This window comes from Chiloscyllium plagiosum, unplaced genomic scaffold (genome assembly GCF_037043375.1).
Source record: "Chiloscyllium plagiosum isolate Xiang-an unplaced genomic scaffold, Cpla_swu_hap1 HiC_scaffold_32, whole genome shotgun sequence".
Classification (NCBI taxonomy): Eukaryota; Metazoa; Chordata; class Chondrichthyes; order Orectolobiformes; family Hemiscylliidae; genus Chiloscyllium; species Chiloscyllium plagiosum.
Genome location: NW_028270170.1, coordinates 1,163,195 through 1,186,908, shown reverse-complemented (window position 1 = coordinate 1,186,908; position 23,714 = coordinate 1,163,195). Strand labels below are relative to the sequence as shown.

Genomic DNA, 23,714 nt, shown 5'->3' with positions numbered 1-23,714 from the left:
AATTTCAAAAGACGGTTTGCTGCTCAGTACCTCTGACCAACACTTTATACCAGATACATTGATAATATATTTCTTCCTATGGACTCATGGCGAAGAATCACTGAAATTACTATATAGTGATATCCCACCATCACAATACTTTTCAGGATCTGTCTCATTCTGGACACATGCATATCTATCAAGGGCAGATACTTCAGGACCTCACTCTAATGCAAACCCATGGATAACCTTACGATGTTGCATTTCTCTGGCTTCCACCCCAAATATATTAAAGAAGCCATCCCCTACAGACAAGCCCTGTACATACACAGGATCAGCTCAAATGAGGGGAATGTGACAGACACCTAAAGATTTTGAAGGATGCCCTCATAACAATGGGATACGATGCCCAACTCATCAATCGCCAGTTCCAACAGGCCACAATGAAAAACCTCAACTTCCTCAGAAGACAGACACAGGACATGACCAATAGGGTACCCTTCGTCGTCCAGTACTTCCCTGGAGAGACTAAACCATGTTCTTCGCAGCCTTCAACATGTCATCGATGACGATGAACATTTTACCAAAATCATCCCTACGCCCCCCACTTCTCGCCATCAAACAACCACCAAACCTTAAACAGACTATTGTTGGCAGCAAACTGCCTAGCCTTCAGGACAACATTGACCACAACACCACACAGCTCTGCCACAGCAAGCTCTGTAAGATATGTCAGATCATCGACATGGATACTCCCATCACATGTGGGAACACCACCCACCACGTACATGGCAGATACACGGGTGACTTGGCCAACATTGTCTATCATGTATGCTGCAGGCAAGGATGCCCCGAGACGTGGTGTATTGGTGAGATCAAGCAGATACTAAGGCAATGGATGAATGGACACCATGCAACAATTGCCAGATAGGAATGTTCCCTCCCCATTGGGGAACACTTCAGCAGTCAAACTCATTCAGACTCCGACCTTTGAGTAAGTGTCCTCCAAGGCAGCCTTCAAGATACATAACAACATGGAATCGCCGAGCAGACACTGACAGCCAAGTTCCATATCCATGAAAACAGCCTCAATGTGCTACATGTAACCCCCATCACAGTGTTCTATATCTGTAAAATCTTCCTTACTGTCCTGTTTTTAACACCATCACCTTGATAATTTGTTATGATGTCTCTACCTTAATTAGTTTGTACAGTTTGAGTTACTTGATATTTTGGTTAAACCTATCATGTTATTCCGGCTATTTGGTTTGTCTCTAGCACCACCTTATTTTTAATTATTTGTAATTATCTCTCTACCTTGTTTAATCAGATTACAGGTCATCCCTTCTCTTGTTATTCAGCTGTTGACAATTTACTCACACCGTCTGACACTTTTGATCACCCACAGAAACTTATTATTCAACACAACATGAGTATACATTAAACTGTTGACTTCATTTCCAAGAAATCACATTGAAAATCATTCTTAATCTAGAAAATATCCAAACAGTTCCACATCTCCCATTTTTTCACATAGTCCTAAAATAGCAATAGGCATTCTCCACAAAAGAAAATAAATGCATCAGAAGTAGCTGAGAGATGGTTTCCCAGATTAGATCCTGGACTGGATAGGTTGCCTTGAGTAAAAGTTGGACAGGCTAGGCTGGTATTCACTGGTATTTTGCAAAATAAGAGGCAACTTGATTGAAGTATGTGATGATGCTGAGAGATCTTGCAGGGTGGATGTAATGGAGTGTATGTTACCTCTTCTGGGAGAATCTAGAACTAGGGGTCACTTTTTAAACATAATGCATCATCCATTCAAAACAGAGGTAATATTTTTTTCTCAGCAGTCTTTGGAATTCTCTTCCTGAAAAGGAAACAGTCTTTGAGCAGTTTTAAGGTGAAAGTGAATAGATTCTGAGTAAGCAAGGGTTGAAATATTATCAGAGTTAAGTGGGAATATAGATTTGAAGTTAGAATCAGATCAGCAATGGTCTTATTGAGTGGTAGATAGGCTTGAGGGGCTGAATGGCCTACTCCTGCTCCAAGTTTGTATTTATCTTAGAAAACATGGAAATTAGTAACACAGAAAGAGGCCATTTGAACCATCTTGCCCACATGAGCTGACTATGACCCAGCCCAATCCCATTTTACAGATTTCGGCCAATACTCTTGTAGGTTTCAGTGTTTCAAGTTCATATTGAGTTCAAGTTCACTTTCTGGGTGGAAAAACTTCCCTCCTTTTTTTCTAAATATCCTTCATCTTCCCTATAATCCAAATTGTCCTGGTAAGTACAAGACAAAAAGCTTCAACAAAAATACATTTCCCTCTTGCTCTATACTTCCTCTCTCAGTTTTAATCTGATAACACACGATGCTTTCACTGGGATCTGAAACTTGCTTGTTCTAACCTAGCAACTTCCAAACTGTGTCCCACCGAGACTGAGAAAGAATCAAAGTCGTCATTAATCATGCAGGAATTTCTCACCTCACAGAACATCAAATACTAGGGGAATGATTCTCTCTCTCACAAATATGACACCCCTCCATCTCCCAGTGACACACAAGATTCACAGCATTTTTTTCCTTGTTGGTTCCACTCATGTTAAAGACAAAAGAGACGAGGTTTACATTTTTTAATGTATTTTATTTACAGCCAGGGGTCAATGGCTTCGAAAAAAAGTAAACAGGACATGATATAAAACCAATCCTGTGAAACTCTCACTTTCTCTCTCTCTCTCATTCTCCCTCACTCTCTCATACACAGTACCTCATCCAACTCAGCAACCTGCATTTAAAGAGCATCTTGAACTCTTATTTTACTCTACCAGATCTGTTGTCATTATTGCGGAGTTCAAGAGACCCTCCCACTTTTCTTCTGGGGTTAGGGCAAAGATCCAATGACATCATTTGGAAACAGAGCAGAAAGAGTTCTTCCAGTACCCTGCTTAAATTTTATCCCCAATTAACATTTAAAATAGATGATCTCATTACTGTTTGTGGGACCTTGTTACATGTAAATTGGCTACTATGTTTCTTACATTACACTTTAAAACGTCCTTCACTGGTTGTAAAAGCACTTTGGAATATACTGAGGTTGAGAAAGAAATGCAATTTCTTTCCATCTTTACCTTACATAAATACCAACAGGGCAGATGAAGAATTATTGCTGCAATCTTTGGAAAACATGAATCAGAAATTCTGAGGTGCACTTATGATCACAATTCCAATGATCTTGAGAGTAGGGCATCTTCATCGACTTCTTCCAGTTCCTCATCGGTTACCAAGTTGATTTCATTTGATTTTTTAATTAGAACAGCAGCTGAATCCTGCCCCTCAGTCTCCAGCTCAGGGCTCTGATCTCGAGGATAATAAGTTTTGGCCTTTGACAGAAAGTCTTCTGCAGCATCCAGTGTAATCAGTCTGTCCTGTGTACACACAAATCATCTCTCACTTTTTAACAATGTCCTCTATTTCAGATACTCTTAATTTCATACTCACACTGGCTACAGTTTGACCCACTAGCTGAAGGAGCTTTCTCTTCACCTGCCCTTGTTGATCTGACCCCAGCTCTGTATGAATATCCACAGTCACAGGAGTCATAGAGACATACAGCACAGAAACAGACCCTTCGGTCCAACCAGTCCACACTGACCATAATCCCAAACTAATCTAGTCCCATATGCCCGCTTTTGGCCCATATCCCTGCAAACCTTTCCTATTCAGGAACAAATCCAAATGTCTTTTAAATGTTTTAACTGTACTTGCATCCACCACTTTCTCTGGCAATTCATTCCACAGCTGAACCACTCTCTGTGTAAAAAGGTTGCCTCATGTTATTTTTAGATCTTTCGCCTCTCCAAATCATCACCAACTCACTGTCTGTCCAGTTATTGCGTATAAGGGAGATTCTCTGCTATTGAACACAGGATCCTGGCACTGTTGTCATTTAAAAGAGGCAGAATGAACTGATTTGAACATGTCTGAGGAAAGGGCCAGTGGACCCAATGTGCTGAATGTCCTCCTAGTCATAAAAATTAATGTTTTTAAGTTTGGAATGTTCCAAAAAAACTTGACTTGATCTGGTTTGAATTTCACAATGTCACTTCCAAACCTGAATCTATTGGTTGCTCTCTGCCTCCTCTACCCTTCCCCCATCATTCCACATTTCCCATCCCCTCCACTCACTACCATCCCTCACCCACCTATTTCCTTTCATTCCATCTTCCACCCATTCCCATCACCCACATTTCCCTCACCTTCACCTACCAGAACAAAGATGTACCTTTCCGCTGGAATTTTGTTTTCAAATATTGAGGTTTGTTGAGCCAAGTCATCCAGCAGTTTTTTTGCCTGAGGTGCGTTTCGCATGCTGCTGTACAAGGTTGCAGATGTCACATTCAAAAGCATGTCAGACTCTGCATGAAAACCTGAAGAGAAAACATTCACCAAGATTGGGATTGTAACAGCATTGCAGCATGTAACCCATTTTGACGGACGGATAGGAATCTCGACCAGAATCAGAGTCTGAGGGAGTACAGGAAACAAAGAAATGTGAGATTATAGAGAGAGCAGGAAAGGACAATGACAGAGAAAGAGAGAGGTTGGAGGAGAACGGTTCAGGAGGAAGAGGAGAGAGCGGCTGGAAGAAGGGAGGGAGAGAGCAGGCAGGAGAGTGATGGAAGGAGCTGCAGAGGATTTATGGGAAAGGAGAGGAATTCTCTCTTCAGGTAAGTGCTCTTTTATTTACCCAGGTTTTCTAAAAGCATTTTCCATTTCCCCAGAACATCTCTGCGTTCCTGGCGGACTGTGTGAATGTCAAAACTGAGGCGGCGGTACCCCTAGGAGAGAGGAGTCAGGGTTTTAACTGCATTCTGCTCTGCGGTTATTTACCATGGTTAGATCATTCTGCTGACACTCTCTGTTTTACTATATCAAAAGAAATAAACAAAATGTCCTCAAGACCTTGCGGGAAAAGGAGACAGTGGATCCAATCAAGTTGTTCCCTGAGCAGACTGTCAAAGTCATCTGGCAGAATGCCTCATTGCCAGAACTTTCCAACAAGCACATAGACATTACAGAGGAACTTCGATTATCCGGCATTTGATTAACTGAATGAAATACTCTCCGCCCATGTCTTCGGATAATCCAGGTTCCTCTGTACTTGGCTGTTGGTGAGAACAGCACTGCCCATCAGCTCCTTCGTGTACGCCCAGACTCTCTGCACCACTGCACACTGCCTTCAAAGTGGCTGCGCTGAGGTAGAGACAGTCGCGCATCTCCTTCTGGAATGTGTCTTTGCAAAGAAGGTCTGGAGAGAGATGGAATGATTTTTGCTGAAGTTTGTCCCAAGCAGCTCCGTGACACAGGACTCCGGCCTTTGGTCTATTCCCCAGGACGCACACTGAGACAAACATCAACTGTGCCTGGAGGACCATCAATTCAGTCAAAGATGCTCTCTGGTCTGCCCAAAACTTGTTGATCTTCCAGAGCAAGGAGTTGACCTCATCTGAGTTGCAGACTGTCATATTCCAAGGTCCAGGACTATGTGCTGAGGGACAAACTAAAGCTCGGGCCAGCTTCTGCCATGGCACAGTGGGGAAAGACCACCATCTGAGTTCTTTCTGCCAAAGTATAATGGGGGTCTGTTCATTGCTCTTGGTGCCTCAAAATGACTATAAATAGTTTCCCGCCTAAGTCGCAACACAGACAAACAGGAGGCTGGAAAAACACAGCAAGCTAGGCAGCTTCAGGAGGTGGAGAAGCAAACATTTCAGGTACACCTCTTCTTCAGATTTTAACTCAGCTGGGTTAAAATCCTGGAATTCCTTATCTAAGGTCTTTGTGGGTCAACCTACTGCTGGTGGACTGCAGCACTTCACAAAGTCAGTTCACTCCCACCTTCTCAAGTGCAATTAGGGATGGCAAGAAATGCTGGTCCAACCAGTAATGCCCATGTCTCATGAGTGAATAAAATAAAGTAGATAATGCCTTTGCAACTGCAGAGAAGCTCTGAGAAATGTCAACATTTCAATTTTTGTTTGGGCTTTTCTCTCCAAAGACTGCACAGAACTGATTTGGAACCTTTGTATATATTTATTTTTTTTATGAATAAAGTATATTTTTGAAATTACAAAATGAAAGAAAATGAAGTAAATTACAGCTTGGACATTAGATTAGATTAGATTAGATTACTTACAGTGTGGAAACAGGCCCTTCGGCCCAACAAGTCCACACCGCCCCGCCGAAGCGCAACCCACCCATACCCCTACATTTACCCCTTACCTAACACTATGGGCAATTTTTAGCATGGCCAATTCACCTGACCTGCACATCTTTGGACTGTGGGAGGAAACCGGAGCACCCGGAGGAAACCCACTCAGACACGGGGAGAACGTGCAAACTCCACACAGTCAGTCGCCTGAGGCGGGAATTGAACCCGGGTCTCAGGCGCTGTGAGGCAGCAGTGCTAACCACTGTGCCACCGTGCCGCCCACTATACAGACATATACAGATAAAGGGCAATCCATCACTTCCAACTTTACAGATCGATCCTAGTTCTATTGAACTTGTATTAAAAATGCTCATTTCAATTTTTAAATTCCTCCACGACCACACCCTAGCTTCACCAACCCAACAAACCCAAGCTCTCAACTCTTTGCTCTCCCATCTTTGACCTTTTGTATGGACAGCTTCCCTTTAACTCACCCTGTAGGACTGCACTTTGACCTACCTAAATCTTCTGAACCATTTACCTCCCACCCCAACCCTTCCTCGTGATGTATTTGTGAAATGTCTTGGGACATTTGTGTTAAAATCATTCAATGAATGTATATCGGTGTCAGATGTAAAGGTGAAGTTAACTGAAACTCACAGCTCACCTGAGACCCCCTCCGTGTCTTGGCTCTTTTCTGCAGCAAGTTATAAAGTTCCCGGTCATCATCTCTCTCCATGTGGGATGTATCATGGGGTTCACTCCACAAGTTTGCTTGTTCTGATCTCCTGCGCTGAGCCTCCTGGGCAAAGTAAAGCAATGTGTCGCTGTTCACACAAGAGACAAACCAGTTGGTCACTCTGTTTACTTTTCAGAGGAACTACTGTATAAAACCACCATACATCATTTACAAAAGAACATTAGGACAAAAGGCATAGTGTAGAAAAGCAAGGGAGTTTTAGAGAATCTTTCTATAACACTAGATGGTTGGTCTATGATAATTAACTTTGAGCATCATACTTTTAAGTATGTGAATGGATTAGTCAGAACAGAAAAGAATTGTGAAAATAGTTCCAAGGATGAGAGGTTTTAGTTACAAAGGTACTCTGAAGAAGCTGGAATTGCTTTCCTTAGGGAAGAAGGTTATAATTATCTGAAAAGTTTTGCAGAGTAAAAGAAAAAGGCAATAGGGAGGCATCATTGAGTTGCCTCACTGATATGCAGTATAGACCCCAAACGAGAAAATGCTGGAAAATCTCAGCAGGTCTGGCAGCATCTGTAAGGAGAGAAAAGAGCTGATGTTTCAATTCTAACTGACTTTTTGTCAAAGCTGGCTTTGAAAAAGGGTCAATTAGAGTCGAACAGTCAGCCCTTTTCTCTCCTTACAGATGCGGCCAGACCTGCTGAGATTTTCCAGCATTTTCTCTTTTGGTTTCAGATTCCAGCATCCACAATAATTTGCTTTTATACTGTATAGACTCAGTGGGCTGAATGGCTTCTGCCTGCGCTGTAAGCATTCTGTGACTGAGAGCTCTCTATAACCTAGTCTCACTGTTTAGCAAAGATAGTTGCTGTAAAGAATCACTGTCAATCACAACTTACAAAGAAGATTGGGATGTGAAGGTACATGTCAAAACTGTGGATGCCACAAATGAGGATGGGGGTTTGAAATGATCACAGAAGAGGACTATGATAAAATTCATGAAAACATTAATTAGCTTGTAATTGTGTCAATGACAAATGAAATTCATAAACTTAAATGTCTGGTAGTATATTTTGATAGAAAGATTAAGGCGACTGTGTAATTTTTGGAAAATAAGTATCTGTGGAGTAGAGAACCCATTAGTGACAGATTAATAAACAAAAAGCTGAGAGTGATTTCAATAAATAAATTGAATTGACAAACAAAGAAGGTCCATTAAACTTGTACAGAACCTTAGTTTGATCTGAAGCACTGCAAACAGTTCTGGTCTCCATATTATGAGAAAGGATATTAACACACGGGAAAAGTTACAAACAGTAACTGACTGGAATTACACCAGAACAGAGAGGTTATAAGTACAGGGAGGATTGAATAGGTTGGGACTCTTCTCTCGAAAAGAGATGGTTAAATGATGACCTGATTGCATTTATGATGAAAGACTTTTGCTTGGAGTAAATATTTTTTTTAAATTGCCACTTTCATACAAATCCAGGACCAGGGCCATAAAAATAAGTCATTCACTAATAAATCCAAATAGGAGTTCAGGTGAAACTTCTTTAAAAAGCAAGTGGTTGAGAATATGGAGCTCATCCTCACAGCAAATAGCGAGGATGAATAATATAAATGCATTTTACAGGGAAGCTGCATAAATAACTGAGGGAGAGAAGAATACTTAGAATAGAATAGAATAGAGTATCCTTTATTATCATGGGTATTTCAATGGGGTGAGAGGTGAAAGGAGATTCATGTTGAGTGCTGCTCCTTCAACAATCACCTGATGAAGGAGCAGCGCTCCGAAAGCTAGTGCTTCCAAATAAACCTGTTGGACTATAACCTGGTGTTATGTGATTTTTAACTTTGTACACCCCAGTCCAACACTGGCATCTCCAAATCATGTTGAGTATATTCACCAGTACAGACCTGCTGTGTCAATTGGTCTGCTTCTATGCAGTAAATAACTTGCAAGGCTTAATACCAAATTGCTGAACTTAACTGGAGCAGAAAAAGGAGCTCCAATTGATCTCAAGACCTTGGACTAGGAGATGAAATCAAATAGCATTCCTTTTACTAAAGCTGAAAATGTGTTGCTGGAAAAGCGCAGCAGGTCAGGCAGCATCCAGGGAACAGGAGAATCGACGTTTCGGGCATAAGCCCTTCTTCAGGGCTTGTGTTTTACTAAATACAATCTAACTTTACCCAATCTGATCTCACTTCAACCAAGCCAGTACAATCTATGCTACTCTGACCAATAAAACACAATGCAACCTCACCATGAAATTAATCTAATCTAATTTACACCAAGTAATTCAAAATAAACCTGGATAACTCCTGCCTCTCACTTGAGAGTGCATCTATCTCCTCCATAAGAAACCTTAAGAACCCATTTGCGCATCTGCTTTGTAATGAAACAATGGCTAGGTACAAGCCACCAATTAGTAGGTACAGTTCTTTGTTGATTATTTATTTCACTTCAGCTTCCTTACCGCAGCAAAGCTGTAGCTGGAAATCTTGCAAGTAAATTAGAATTTCTTTGTAATGTTTACCTGATGATTGGAGTCTTTTCTTCTGGTTCATCTCCTCCGCAGCATGAACAGCATATGCGATAAAATATATTCCTATCCCCCATTTCAGAGTGTTAAATCTTAGCTGGACCACACAAGCATAGAGATGCAGCCCTAGAAAACATACAGCAATTGAAGGCAAATATACCATAAATGGGAATTCAACTAATTCATAAATTATCCTGAGATCAAGGCATTTGTCACTAGTGACACTCCTTACTGTCTAAGAGGGTTTGTATATTAAACAGATGGATTATACAATTATTTTCTGTTCAGAGAATCAAGTCATGGGTGGTCATGTGAAGGCTGTGATGGTTAACTCTCCCCTCCAGCCAAACAAAGAAACACAAAGCACATTGAGAGATTCAATAAAAACAAGCCCAATGTATGGCTCACCAACTTCAAAATTGCAGTGAGTAACTTTTGAACATTAGAAAAACATTACTTGATAAAAATGTTAAAAATTAATCAGAAACAAACTATTTATATTTGAGATTGGCAGTCAATATACTTGTGATACTAGAAAGCTGGACACTGCTTCTGAGTACTGGCTCAATATTTGCCTCTTAGACTTTGGATGTGGATAATGCTATCAGTTTATTTCTCTTGTCTTGGATTACTGAACAATTCAATACAATTGCTAGCCCACCATACAGGACAACCCATGTTGGTGCAGTTTTGAAAAGACCTGCTGGGTCAATTGTTCTGCTACTATGCAGTAAATAACTTGCAATGCTTAATACTAAATTGTGAAATTATTTGCAGAAAAAGGAGCACCAACTGATCTCATCATCTTGGACTGGGAGATGAAATCAAATAACATTCCTTTTGCTAAATACAATCTGATTTTACCCAATCTGATCTCACCTCAACGAAGTCAGTACAATCTATCCTACTCTGACTAATGAAACACAATGGAATCTCACCATGAAATTAATCTAATCCAATTTACACCAAGTAATTCAAAATAGCTATGTCTGAATAATACTTGAACTGCAAACATTGCATTTTGGAGTATGGATTACACAAATTTGCCTTGTATTCTTGGAATGTAAAAGGGGTGATGTAATCAAATTTTACAAAATATTAAGGGAAAAGATAGTGTTGATAAAAAAAAATTAAACTGGTTGGGAATCTATGATGAAAACACATTCACAAGGAGTGGTAGAAATTTGGAACTATGTTCTGCAGAGTGCTATTAAAAATTGAAGTTATGTTAACTTTAAAAGTTAAATTGGTAGATTTTGTTAACCGATTAAGCAATATTGAATATCACAGCATTCTGGCGTTACCATTGACCAGAAATTGAACTGCAACAGCCATTTAACCAAGTAGCTACAACATCAGGTCACACGTTAGGAAGTCTGCAGCAAGTGACTTACTTTCTGTCTCCCCAAAGCCTGTCCGCCATCTACAAGGCACAATTCAGGATTGTGATGGAACACTCCCCATTTGCCTGGATGCACCCAGCGTCAGCAACATTCAAGAAGCCCAAACCCATCCAGGACAAAGCAGTCCACTACACTAGTAACATTCACTCACTTCACCACCAATTCACAGTGGTAGCAGTGCATACTATGTGCGAGACGCATTGCAGTAACTCACCAAGGCTCCTCAATCTGCATCTTCCAAAACCCCTCATTTCTATCACTTGAAAGGACAGGAGCAGCAGATAATGTATATGGGAACACCACCATCCACAAGTTCTCCTCCAAGCCACTCACCATTCTGACTTGGGGCCAAATTGCTATTCCTTCACTGTCACTGGGTCAAAATCCTGGATCTCCCTTCCTAATATCATTAAAGGTGCTCTTACACCCAACCATTGCAGTGATTAAAGAAAGCAGCTCACCACCATCTTCTTTAGGGCAACTAGGGATTGACAGAAAATGTTGGACTGGCCAGCAATGCCACATTCCCTTTACCGGACAATAAGAACAAAGTGGGTAAAGGTAGGTATACGGAGTTAGGTTACAGATCAGCCATGATCTGATTGAATGGCAGAACAAGTTCAAGGGGCTGTATCACTTCCCCTTGTGGATCTGAATAATTAGCTATGGTTTCAGCTGTGCACAACCCATTCTAAACATCCTTCTCTTTTAGTCTTGCTCCAGAATGGAGAAACCTGTAGACCAATAATCTAACTTTTTCGCTATCTTTAGCTAGCACTTCCATATATAAATAATTCTATTATATCCTTTACCAGATTCTTGTATCTACAAATAATGTCCGGTTGTGACTCACTCATTTATTTGCCAATAACTTTGTCAGTTTCAATCCTCCCTTTCTTTCTTCACAATGATGAATCTTGACAGTGTTCTCCTGTTTCATAAGCACTTTACCGTAGGTAAATCCTTAAATTGTGGGCTGCACGGTGGTTAGCACTGCTGCTTCACAGCGCCGGAGACCCGGGTTCAATTCCCGCCTCAGGCAACTAACTGTGTGGAGTTTGCACGTTCTCCCTGTGTCTGCGTGGGTTTCCTCCGGGTGCTCCGGTTTCCTCCCACAGTCCAAAGATGTGCAGGTCAGGTGAATTGGCCATGCTAAATTGCCCGTAGTGTTAGGTAAGGGGTAATGTATGGGTGGGTTTCGCTTCGGCGGGTCGGTGTGGACTTGTTGGGCCGAAGGGCCTGTTTCCACATTGTAATGTAATGTAATGTAATGTAATGTAATGTAATCTAAATATTTTGTGTGTCAGGTATCAGTGGAACATTAACTAAGAGGGTAGTAACATTCAGCTGTCTCCCAGGTGATCAGAACACAGATCAGTGCCTACTATGGACTACTTTGAGAGCACTGCTGCCAAGAAAACAATTGGGTTTTTTCAAACCAGGACAACTGCATCCTAGTCCCAACAATGTGGACTCTGTTCTGTCTGTCAGTGGAATGTTATTTAAAGGTCAGGTGGTTTGAAATGGAAGTATTTTAAGAGAATCGCCTGACTGTAACCACAATTTGTTGTGATTCTTAAATAACTTGCCTTTTGATCACAGTATTAAGTGCATGTTAGTGCTTCGATTTGCTTTGCCAAGTCTTGGTTTAAAAGCTCACGGTTATTGTGTGTAAAGACCCCCATCTCCAGGAAAAAGACCAGTCTGTTGTTTTAAATAAGAAGTTTTAACACATAGGTTTAAACAACAAATGACAGGAACTGGGAGGTTAAAAAGAGGAAGACAGGCCTAGATAGCAAGTCACCCAGCAGTAAATGGCAAATAGAGGGATGAGTGAACAATGGGCTCAGTGCTGCGAACACTCAGATTAACAAAATATTCAATTATCTGGGTAATGTGTGGGGTTAGTGGGTGCAATTCCTGTTTCCAATTATTTATCCAAGTGAACTGAGTCACCCTGCAAGTCTCTGTTTGAATCAGAGCAGGAGAAGACAGCACTAGAGACTGACATAATGTTTCTGTTATACAATCTACACTCACCTAGTTGTTTTTAAATCTTCTCTTCCACTTTAGCACCACTAAACAGGGAGTTGGTGTCATAGTGGTAATGTCATTGGATTAGTAATGCAGAAACTAGACTAATGTTCCAGTAACGTGGCTTCAAATCCCATCATGGTGAAATTTGAATTCATTAAAATTCTGGAATCAAGTACTAGTCTAATTACAACAATCACTAATTGCAGCAAAACTCATTTGGTTTATTAATGTCCCTCTGGGAAGGAACTCTGCCCTCCTTACTTTACTCAGAAATAAATCTATTGAAACTACAGCTAGAACCTGATCCTCTGGCATTTATCCGTCACATGGGAAGCATCCTCCTCACATGGCCCTCCCCCTCACCAACACTCAACATCTCCTCACCCCCACCCATTCTCCTAAAGGTCTGAAACACCAACTCTGTTTCTCTCTTCAAAGATGCTGCTTGACCTGCTGAATATTTATAACAGCATGCAGGTTTATTTCCTGGCCAACATGAGACTCCAGGCCCATCGCAATGTGGCTTTCTCAGAACTGTTCTCTGGGCAATGAATGCTGGACTAGCCAGCAATGTCAACACCCAATGAACTCAATACTGTTTTAAAAGTTAGCTGGCTGCATGTACTCTATGTTTCAAGGTTACTCGTTTCAACCTTGGATTCTGAGCACTCAAAGTCAGCCAAGAATTTCTCAAAGGGGGATCTGATCAAATTATCTGCAACCCTCCACACAATTATTTCCTGGCAGCAAAAAATGCTGATCAGAAGTGGCTGGATCAGAAGAATGGTGAGGTTTGCTCTTTATCCTGTGCTCATTATGACATTTATTCTTCCGTAGAGTAATAATAACTGTGTAGCACAGAACATTTGCTCAGTGACTCTGGTGGTTCAAAATCACATGGAAACAAATGACCTTGTTCATCAAATGGCTATTACTTTACTCAGAAACATCTATCAGAATAAAGCTAGGATCCGATTATGTGGGGGTTATCAATGCATGAGAAGCATTTTCTTCCCATGTTCCCACCCACCTTTATTCTTCAGACCTGATTAAAGATCTGAAACATTAATTCTGTTTCACTCTTCAAAAATGCTGCCTGACCTGAATATTTTTTATTTCTATTTCAGATTTCTCACATTTGCAAACATCTGGTTTTATTTCCTTTGTTTCAGCTACTTGTTGCACTGTTCTTCAGTATTGAGCAAGACTCTGGTCATACATTCAGCAATTTCTACAGAGTTTCGAGTAAAACCACTTTTTCCAATTCTCTTCCCTAAATTTTAATCCAGAAGTGACGTGGAGACAAATTAAGTTCCTGTACTTAGTGAAATTCACTGTTTGATGCTTCTGGGATTTTTACTCTATAAATTATGGTAGAACAGGGTGAAGAAACATTGGTGGGAGAAAACTGAACTAAATTTAAAGCTTGCAGATGACACATAACTGAAAATTGCAGTGAAAATAGTAACAAACTTCAGAAGGATCAGCTGGGCTGGAGGAATGGGCAAATAGGTGGAAATGTCATGCAAAGAATTAGAATGCATGCATTTTGATGGGAAGATATCAATATAAACTAAATGCAACAATTTTAAAGGTGATGCAGAATAAGACAGACCTGGAGGTGTAAGTACAGACTTATTCATAAGGTGCTATCATCAATTGAAAAGTGTATTAGAAAGGCTCATAGAATTCTTAGCTTTTCAAAAGAGAGGCATAGAGTATGAAAGCATAGAAGTTACACTAAGCCACTATGAAACAATGAATGTCCAATTCTGGATGCTGTATGTTTAAAAAGATGCCAAGATCATAAAGATGAACTTAAAGGTACTGGAAACGACAGACTTCAGTTACCTGGAGGCTTTCTAAAGGATGTTAAGGGACGATTTCATAGAGGTGTTCAAAATCACATTGTAAAGAAATCAGTACCAGAGAGTGAGATTTAAGATATTTAGCAAAAATGACAGGTGAGATAATAAGAACAACAAGGATTGTTGAGATCTTAAAAACACACTTCCTGAAAGGGCAGTGGAAGCAGATTCAGTAATAACATTCAAAAAGGAGCTGGATAAATACTTGAAGGGAAAGTATTTGTAGGGTTATAGGCTATGTGTGGAGACTAATTTGGTAACTCCTTTAAAGTGCTAGTATGGGCACAATGGACAGAATGGCCTCCTTTTGTGCTGTAGTATTCTCTGACTTTGTGATGGAGTTGAGACAGTTTAGTTTACAGCTCTGCTAAGATGACTTTGAACAACCGAAAAGCATTTGTTTTTCCTCTATCAGACATTCCACACAGTTTTCAGGCAGAAAAAAAACACGCCATTTAACTATAACATTTTCTTAAAAATCAATTTTATGGTTTTATTCTGATTTAATACTTCTTTTTTGACTTTTAGAATACAGTCCAGTCCTAGGACAGGATGTTTTACCTTAATCAGATCTGTGCAGGAAACATGAAACAAAACTGGAGTATGTCGCAATTCAGTGGTTGGCACTGCTGCCTCACAGTGCCAGGGACCCAGGTTCGATTCCTGCCTCGGGCACTGTCTGTGTGGAGTTTGTACATTCTCCCCGTGTCTGCATGGGTTTCCTGAGTGTTCCGGTTTCCTCCCAGAATCCAAAGATGTGTAGGTTACGTGTATTGGCCATACCAAATTGCCTAGTCAGGGATAAATTTAGGGTAGAAGAATGGTCTGGGTGGGTTACTCTGCAGAGGGTCGATGTGGACTTGGTGGACCAAAGGGCCTGTTTCTATATTGTAGGGAATCTAATCCAACCTAATCTATGTCAAGAATATGGGAGATGGGAATCAAGAAGAAGCTGAATGAGGAATTAACATGGTTAATCACGAGAAAACAATCACACATCTACTAAACAGTCCCTCATCTGCTCAATGCAACAGTTACATTTGTACATCCAGCTACGACTGCTAACAATGCTTTCCCAGCTAAACTAGAGTAATAGTTGATCATATGATATCTCACCTTTCCTGAAGACAGAGACAATTATCACATACAGACTTGATTCACAATAACCTTCCTCTAGTCCCTCATTCCAGTGAATGGCAGGAAGATATTCCACCCTGAGGGACCTCATCGTTGATTCTTCAGCTGTAAACCACTCACTCAATGGACAGTTATCAACAACAGAATTCCAGCTGTTTCTCCAGCTAAGGCCCAGTGTAGAACATGCAATCAGCAGGACGCATGATCCTCCTGCCCCTGGGAGCTCAGATCTAGGCTGGATGGTGAAATAGCCCTTTGAGCTAGGAGAGGCTGCTATCCACTATTAAAACAAATTTCTTTTATCTAACCCCAAAAAATAGGAATAAACAATCCATCACAAATGTATCTGCCTCTATAGCAACACCTAGTGGATGCAGCAAATATTTCAGCCTCGCAGCACTCAGTGACCCTTCTGTATCAGAGAACTGTTGTCAAACAGCTAATATTTGTTTCTAAGTGTAAAACTCCCGTAGCAGCAGGATTGTACACAGAGTTAAACAACATAATACAAAAAAAATGAAATAATATAAAAAATAAAATCGTTCAGTATTATATCTCAATTCCTTTTGGCTCTTCAGGTGAAAGTTCAATCAGCGTAGCCATGTGAAGAATAACTTTAAAACAATCTTTCAGTGATTAGTACAATGATGAGTAGGTGTTTGTTAGTCAGTAAGTTGATCTTGGTTTGTAATTGCTGATTTGGACACTGTTTTCTGCAGATGGAGTTGATATGATGTTTTATGTTGCAGTCAGTATTGTGATGCTTCCCTTATTTCACTGATTCGCTGCCTCAGGTGCGCAATGAACTCGAACATGGTGGCTGCGAGACTCTGCTGGATCAGGTATCGGGGCAGCCGGCCCTGCTCAAGGAACAGACACAAGGTTACAAGCCAACACTGGGAAGAAATTGAACTGGACTGCACAATCAAACAGGACCTGTTGCATTAAATGCCCAAAAAATGAAACACAATCTCAACATTTCACCTGCTGTGCATGGTCAATGTGTTAGAGAGAAGCCCCTGATTTCTTTTAAAATGGAAAGGTAGCTGTTTGAAATAATATATTAAATGGTAAAGTAATGTTGCAGGGAAGAGGGAGCTGCAGGGATGACAAACAACTGCTGAAAGGCCTGAAACACATGAACTAGTCAGTCTCTAATAACAATCCAGATCGAGAGGGGCATGTGGGATGGCCATCAAAATACATGAAGACAGCGGGCAAACATCCTCTCCCCTCCACACCCCCAAAATTCTCAGGAAAATTATGGCAGTGGCATCTGCCAGGGGACTACGAGGATCCAAAGGCTTGGGTGGAAGGAAGCTGCAAGATGGGGTGTAGAAAGGGACACTGCAAACAACAGAACATTTTAAAATCTGTCATCAAAAGATAACTCAACCAGCCGTGAGCCAGGAAATCTTGAAATCATTTAGGTAAGGAATTCTTTGAAAATTAACAAAGAATTTCTAGATTATGGTCCCTGATGGGAGGTAATGGAGGCAGGGAGAGGAGCAGGGAATGGGAGCAACAAGGAGTGAAAGGGGCAGGAAAGAAAGGCAAGGGACAAGGGGAGATGAGAGGAGATCTCTCTCTCTCTTTATTAGGAATCACAGAGTGCGAGAACAGTGGCTACTTTGTGAACAATCACTGTTGCAACACATTTCCCTCTCAAGTTGCTACTTTCTGATATCACTCTGTCAGTACTCATGTTCCAAGTAGGAAAATAACCCAAAAGCCAGCCTTCATGTTGGACTCTGAGCAGGCAGACAAACATTCTCATTCCCATAAGTGCATCTCTTATGTCCCCTCATTCGTGTGCAATACACACTATTAGAAACCACAAGTCTGAAGAAAGTGATCTGGAAATACACCTTACTGTTCAGGTTAGATTTTTAGTCAACTAGGGAAGACATCTAGAGTTTCCAAATAGTTGAAAACCTTATCTAGCCTTCAGACAAATCCACGCAATTTGCCCTTTACAGTAAGAATTGAAACCTTCACTGTCCCCAGCAGCCTCAATCAAGTAAACCCCTTGGTAGAATTTTAATACTTGCCTTAAGATCTGTATTCAGTATCCAAAGAAAGGTGCAGACTCTGGGGTTCTGAGGAGACTTCAGCACCACAAACCCTCCAGGCCCATTCTCACCTCTGTAAGAGATTTAAAGGGATCAGTGAAGACTTTTGATTACTGACAGAACAATACATGGAACAAAATGCTGCCACCTGCTGTACAGTAATGAGATATCAGGATAAAGCTTTTTCCTAATTTCTGCTCTAGACGAAGTCAGAAGTCACACACCAGGTTATGGTCCAACAGGTTTATTTGAAATCACAAGCTTTCGGAATGCTGCCCCTTCATCAGGTGAAATGAGAGAGAAGAACACAAAAACACTGAATTTATAAGAGGAAAAATCAAGGGGAGAGAGATCAAAAGATCATACAATTCATGTGAGTGAAGTGTTGAATAATCAGTCTTAACAGGTGACCAAGAGTGTTAGACAGTGTGATTAAAGTGTGATTAAAGTGTCAATAGCTGAATAACAAGTGAAAGGATGACCTATAATCCGATTAAATGAGGCAGAGAGGTAACTACAAAAAAATTAAAAATAATGTGGTGCTGGAGATAAACTAAATGACCGGAATAACGTTATAAGGATAAGAATTGCATGCCAATGGTCTAACCAAAGTAATAAGTAATCCAAAACTGTACAAACTAATTAAGGTAGAGAGATCATAATTTATCAATGTGATGGTGTTAAAACAGGACAATAAGGAAGATTTTACAGATATAGAACACTGTGGTGGGGTTACATGTTAGACAACATGAACCCAAGATCATGGTTCAGGCCGTCTTCATGGGTATTGAATTTGGCTGTCAGTTTCTGCTCGACAATTCTGGGAAATTGTGTATCTCGAAGTCCATCTTGGATACTTCAGTGGTCAAGGACATTCAGCCTCCAATCTTTGGGTAAGCATCTTCTAAGGTGGACTTCGAGATACACAATAACCCAGAATCGCCAAGCAGAAACTGACAGCCAAGTTCAATACCCATGAAGACGGCCTGAACCATGATCTTGGGTTCATGTTGTGCTAAATGCAACCCTCACCACACTGTTCTATATCTGTAAAATATTGTCTTGTTTTGACACCATCACCTTGATAAATTGTTATGATCTCTCTACCTTAATTAGTTTATGCAGTTTGGATTACTTATTACTTTGGTTAAATTGTTGGCATGTAACTCTTATACCTATCCTGTTATTCCAGTCATTTAGTTTGTCTCCAGCACCACTTTATTTTTAATTTTTTAGTAGTTATCTCTCTGCCTCATTTAATCAGATTATAGGTCATCCCTTCACTTGTTATTCAGCTATTGACACTTTAATCACACTAACACTCTTGGTCACCTTCAGAGATTTATTATTCAATTCTCACACCAGTTGTATGATCTTTTAATCTGCCTATAAATTCTCTTCTCTCTCACTTCACCTGACCAATGGGCTGCACTCTGAAAGCCTGTGATTTCAAATAAATGTTTGGACTATAACCTGGTGTGTGAAGCGTGACTTTGTTCACTCCAGTCCATCACCGGCACCTCCACATCACCTGCTCGACACTGGAATACAATGTAATATACAAAAGTAAAGGAGATTTAAACAGCCATGAAGATTCACACGGGCTTATTCTCCTTTTGCCAACACTGTACCTGAGAGTTCAGTGTTTCTTATTGAGTTTTTATTAGCGAATTAACTACAACCTGACAATACAGTTGCAAATGTTTCTTTAAAAACATATATTTCTTAAAGAGAAAATCACACTGCTGCTCAGGCCACTGATCACTTTGCCCTAAGTATCCTTCACTCCATGTCCCCAGGTCTATGTCCAGCACTGTTCCGTATACTTCACCCCCTCGGTCTATATACTTTCTCTTGGTCTTGTTGCTTTGGTGCCCACTTGTTCCCAGTCCAGTTCCTCCCAATAGTCACAGGGAGCTCAGGACTTTTCAACATGTTTTGGACAGGTCAGCTTACTGACTACACAATACAAAGTAACATTGTTCCACATGTCATTTAATCAGTTACTCTTTTTAAATATGTTTAAAGTGTTATCCCCTCTCATCCTGACATAGTATTAATGTTGCTATTCTCTTTCTCTAATGTAACACCTATTGCCTTGGTTTTACTCAGCTGCCTCATACCTGACGTATTTGTTCTGTGGAGGTCTGGAGTTATGTGTAGTTGACATACCAGAAGAAATATACATCTCTTTCTTCCTCTCAATACGACGCACATTCACAAAGTCCCTGCAAATTGATTGTCACCATTATACATTTGGAATGATCATACCATGTATTTTACAGGAAAAAAAATGAGAAATAACATGGTCACAACATTCAGAAAAACTTCCAGTGCTGTGGCACTGCAAGGAAGCCATTATTCAACCTCAGCATATAGAAAGCAGTTAACACAAGCCAGGAGATGAAACCTGGACACCTGTCTCTTTAAGAGTAGCCTGATCAGCAACCTGATGGTTTGCTAGGTAAGTACAGAGTCTGAGCAGCAGATACTATCCTGGTCTGCAGGAGATCAGCACTGCTGGCTAAGACAGGGAACCAAAATCAGTTGAGGTTTATGCTTTTGACATCCACTCCATTGGTATCTGGTGGAAAGTGTGTGCCCATGCCCATGCTGGGGAAGAGGAAAGGTGGCATTTGCTGCAATGCATCTTGCAGTTGAACAGGATTCCAACATGAACTCAAGAAATGAAAACCATCAGTTGAGCTGCAAATACTAAAACTAACTTCAGCAGAAAATTGAAGTGAAATAAAAAATGTATCTGGGCGAACCACCTTACTCTCCTGCACTAAACTTTGCTTCACACCTCCAGCCATTCCTTCACACTCCTGACTTATGCCTTGTAGACAGTGGTCAAGATTTGGGGAGTCATGAGGCAAGTTACTCGCTGTAGGATTCCCGAGCCTCTGGCTTGCTCTTGTATCTGTATAGTATTTATACAGCTGGTACAGTTCAGTTTCTGGTCAATGATAATTCCTGGATGTTTTAGTGGGGGCTTCAGCAATGGTAATTTCATTGAATGTCAAATTGCAATGGTTACACTGTTTCTTATTGGAGGTAGTCATTAGTTGGCACATTCTGATCAACCCAAATCTGAATGTTGTAAAGGTCTTCCTGTATATGGACTCAAATTATTTTATTATTCAAGAAACATCAAATAGACTTGACGTTATGTAATCAGCAAATAGCAGGCACAAAACAGACATACGAAGTTCTTCAATCCTGACCTGGGAGAAACAACCCCTCCTGCAGCTCCTGCTGAAACATCATAGGTGATTACAGTGTTATCATCGACCCGCTGGAGAACCTGAAAAACCGGGATCATCAACATCACAGTTACTGCCCTCATTCCCAACAATTCAAGCAATGAAAATGCTGAACGAGAAACACAGTATGGGTGGGAGGGGTGCCGGTGGTGATTCTGATAAACTTCATTTAGACCGAGGCTGAAGTCTAAGTAATACATAAATAATGGTTTTCCATTTCAAACTCTTACTCAAAAGACATTTGCACAACAGTGACAGTCAATGTTTGGAACTGATACACCAGTCAGGGTTCACATGGATGGAACTGGCCCAGAGTGGGAATGGAACTGCATCCCCAATAAGAGTCAGTGTATGTACAACTTGTACTCCAGTGAGAGTCATTGTGTGAGAGATTGTATGCCAAGGAGAATCAGGGCATGTGGGAATCATAACCCAGTGAGAGTCAGTGTGTGTGGGACCCATACCCCAGTGAGAGTCAGTGTGTGGGGGGGACTGTATCCCAGTGGGACGGTGTATGTGTGTGGAATTGTACCCCAATGAGAGTGAGTGTGCGTGGGACTGTACCCCAGTGAGAGTCAGAGCATGTGGGACTGTACCCCAGTGAGAGTCAGAGCGTGTGGGACTGTACCCCAATGAGAGTCAGAGCGTGTGGGACTGTACCCCAATGAGAGTCAGTGTGCGTGGGACTGTACCCCAGTGAGAGTCAGAGCGTGTGGGACTGTACCCCAGTGAGAGTCAGTGTGCGTGGGACTGTACCCCAGTGAGAGTCAGAGCATGTGGGACTGTACCCCAGTGAGAGTCAGAGCGTGTGGGACTGTACCCCAATGAGAGTCAGAGCGTGTGGGACTGTACCCCAATGAGAGTCAGTGTGCGTGGGACTGTACCCCAGTGAGAGTCAGAGCATGTGGGACTGTACCCCAGTGAGAGTCAGAGCGTGTGGGACTGTACCCCAGTGAGAGTCAGAGCGTGTGGGACTGTACCCCAGTGAGAGTCAGTGTGCGTGGGACTGTACCCCAGTGAGAGTCAGTGTGCGTGGGACTGTACCCCAGTGAGAGTCAGAGCATGTGGGACTGTACCCCAGTGAGAGTCAGTTGTGTTGTGCCCAAACCCCAGTGAGAGTCAGTGTGCGTGGGGGATTGTAGCCCAGTGAGAGTCAGTGTGTGGGACCCATACCCCAGTGAGAGTCAGTGTGTGGGACCCATACCCCAGTGAGAGTCAGTGTGTGGGAGGGGACTGTATCCCAGTTAGACGTTGCAGGTTTATGGGACTGTATCCCAGTGAGACGGTGTATGTGTGTGGAACTGTAACCCAGTGAGAGTCAGTATGTAGGGGAATGTACCCCAGTGAGAGTCAGTGTGTGGGAGACTGTACCCCAGTGAGAGTCAGTGTGTGGGAGACTGTACCCCAGTGAGAGTCAGTGTGTGGGAGACTGTACCCCAGTGAGAGTCAGTGTGTGGGAGACTGTACCCCAGTGAGAGTCAGTGTGTGGGAGACTGTACCCCAGTGAGAGTCAGTTGTGTTGTGCACAAACCCCAAAGAGGATCAATGCCGATGGGACTGTATAGGAGTGTGAAAGAAAATTAAGTCAAACTACCATTTTAGGTGAAAGAATGAAGGTCTAATGCCTGAAACATTGATTCTCCTGCTCCTCAGATGCTGCCTGACCTGCTGTGCTGTTTCAGCATCGCACTCGCGACTCTGATCTTCAGCAATGCAGTCCTCACTTTCTCCTACCATCAGTGTTGAAAGAACGATAATGAATGAAAGGCATGACTGGTCAAGGATTGGCAAAGTTAACACCCTAGATAACAAAATCTGAAACCCAAGACTATCCTAGCCTGATTCTGTAGTCTGCCTGAGTCCAGAACACACTTCATCACAGAAGACATTGCTCAGTCGTTTATAAATTCTTGATGACTAGCACAGGTGCCCTCAATTCCCATTGTTGTGGAAAGTTAGTATGGATTGGATACTCTCAGCTGTATTGCACTGCAATTAACCATTTCTAAGAGAACAGTATTTTCAGACAACAGCAGTACCTGGCAAACAGTAACTGTTCTGTTCCAAATGACCACCTTCTCAGGTTGAAGAATGACTTCCTGATATATCAGCTCAGCAGGGCATTGCAGGAACGCCTGAAGGAGAAACACATGTTAACACGGACACACAACCTCCCAGGTTCAGGTGTGTGGACACAGGGAAGGCTTAATGGAACCTGGATACATCATAAACGTGGTCAAGCAGACCCAACTGTACATGACACTGACCCAGGGACAGCCCTCCTCACTACTGTACTCTGACCAACACTGAGTGAAAGAAGGCTGAACCTGGAATTGCTCCACAATCCAGCTCACGCCAAAGTATGGCTTGTTTGGGAACTGTATGGTTTGGTGTGAAATACAGACCATCTGACAGGAATGCTACAAATAACTACATTTGATATGAGTTTCACATGAGGGAACTGTGGGCATCAAACATTCCAA

At 41.6% G+C, this 23,714-nt stretch overlaps 2 protein-coding genes and 1 pseudogene across 6 annotated transcripts in view; 1 reads left to right on the top strand and 2 right to left on the bottom strand.

The window, feature by feature from the left end:
- The first annotated feature begins 219 nt into the window (after positions 1–219).
- Positions 220–6,093, top strand: LOC148141525 (uncharacterized; annotated as a pseudogene). Its single transcript, XR_015752460.1, has 2 exons — positions 220–973; positions 4,767–6,093. The product of XR_015752460.1 is annotated as an uncharacterized LOC148141525 (transcript).
- On the bottom strand, positions 310–15,083 carry LOC122539694 (melanoregulin). Its single transcript, XM_087977697.1, has 6 exons — positions 11,705–15,083; positions 9,443–9,574; positions 6,864–7,023; positions 4,733–4,823; positions 4,252–4,412; positions 310–3,410 (listed from the first exon to the last, which is right to left on the bottom strand). The coding sequence occupies exons 2-6, from the start codon at positions 9,523–9,525 to the stop codon at positions 3,201–3,203; spliced, it is 705 nt and encodes a 234-aa protein (XP_087833823.1). The 5' UTR covers positions 9,526–9,574; positions 11,705–15,083; the 3' UTR covers positions 310–3,200.
- A 140-nt stretch (positions 15,084–15,223) lies between these two features.
- The window catches only part of stard3 (StAR related lipid transfer domain containing 3), a 32,245-nt gene continuing 23,754 nt past the window's right edge, over positions 15,224–23,714 (bottom strand). For all 4 annotated transcript variants that reach the window (XM_043674683.2, XM_043674685.2, XM_043674684.2 and 1 more), the window contains 5 exons: positions 23,271–23,366; positions 21,193–21,272; positions 20,089–20,193; positions 17,945–18,038; positions 15,224–16,753 (listed from right to left, as the gene is read on the bottom strand). In XM_043674683.2, the coding sequence (XP_043530618.1) occupies positions 16,643–16,753; positions 17,945–18,038; positions 20,089–20,193; positions 21,193–21,272; positions 23,271–23,366 (486 nt within the window). In that variant the 3' untranslated portion in view covers positions 15,224–16,642. The remainder of the gene's footprint in view (positions 16,754–17,944; positions 18,039–20,088; positions 20,194–21,192; positions 21,273–23,270; positions 23,367–23,714) is intronic.

Bases quoted from the DNA above. Each gene is read 5' to 3' on its own strand.
- LOC122539694 (XM_087977697.1), bottom strand. From the start codon at position 9,525: ATGGGGGATAGGAATATATTTTATCGCATATGCTGTTCATGCTGCGGA. The intron at 4,824-6,863 runs GTGAGCTGTGAG...CCTCTCTCCTAG, and splicing joins AGACACGGAGGGGGTCTCAG to GGGTACCGCCGCCTCAGTTT. The intron at 4,413-4,732 runs GTAAATAAAAGA...TTTTCTCTTCAG, and splicing joins AATGCTTTTAGAAAACCTGG to GTTTTCATGCAGAGTCTGAC.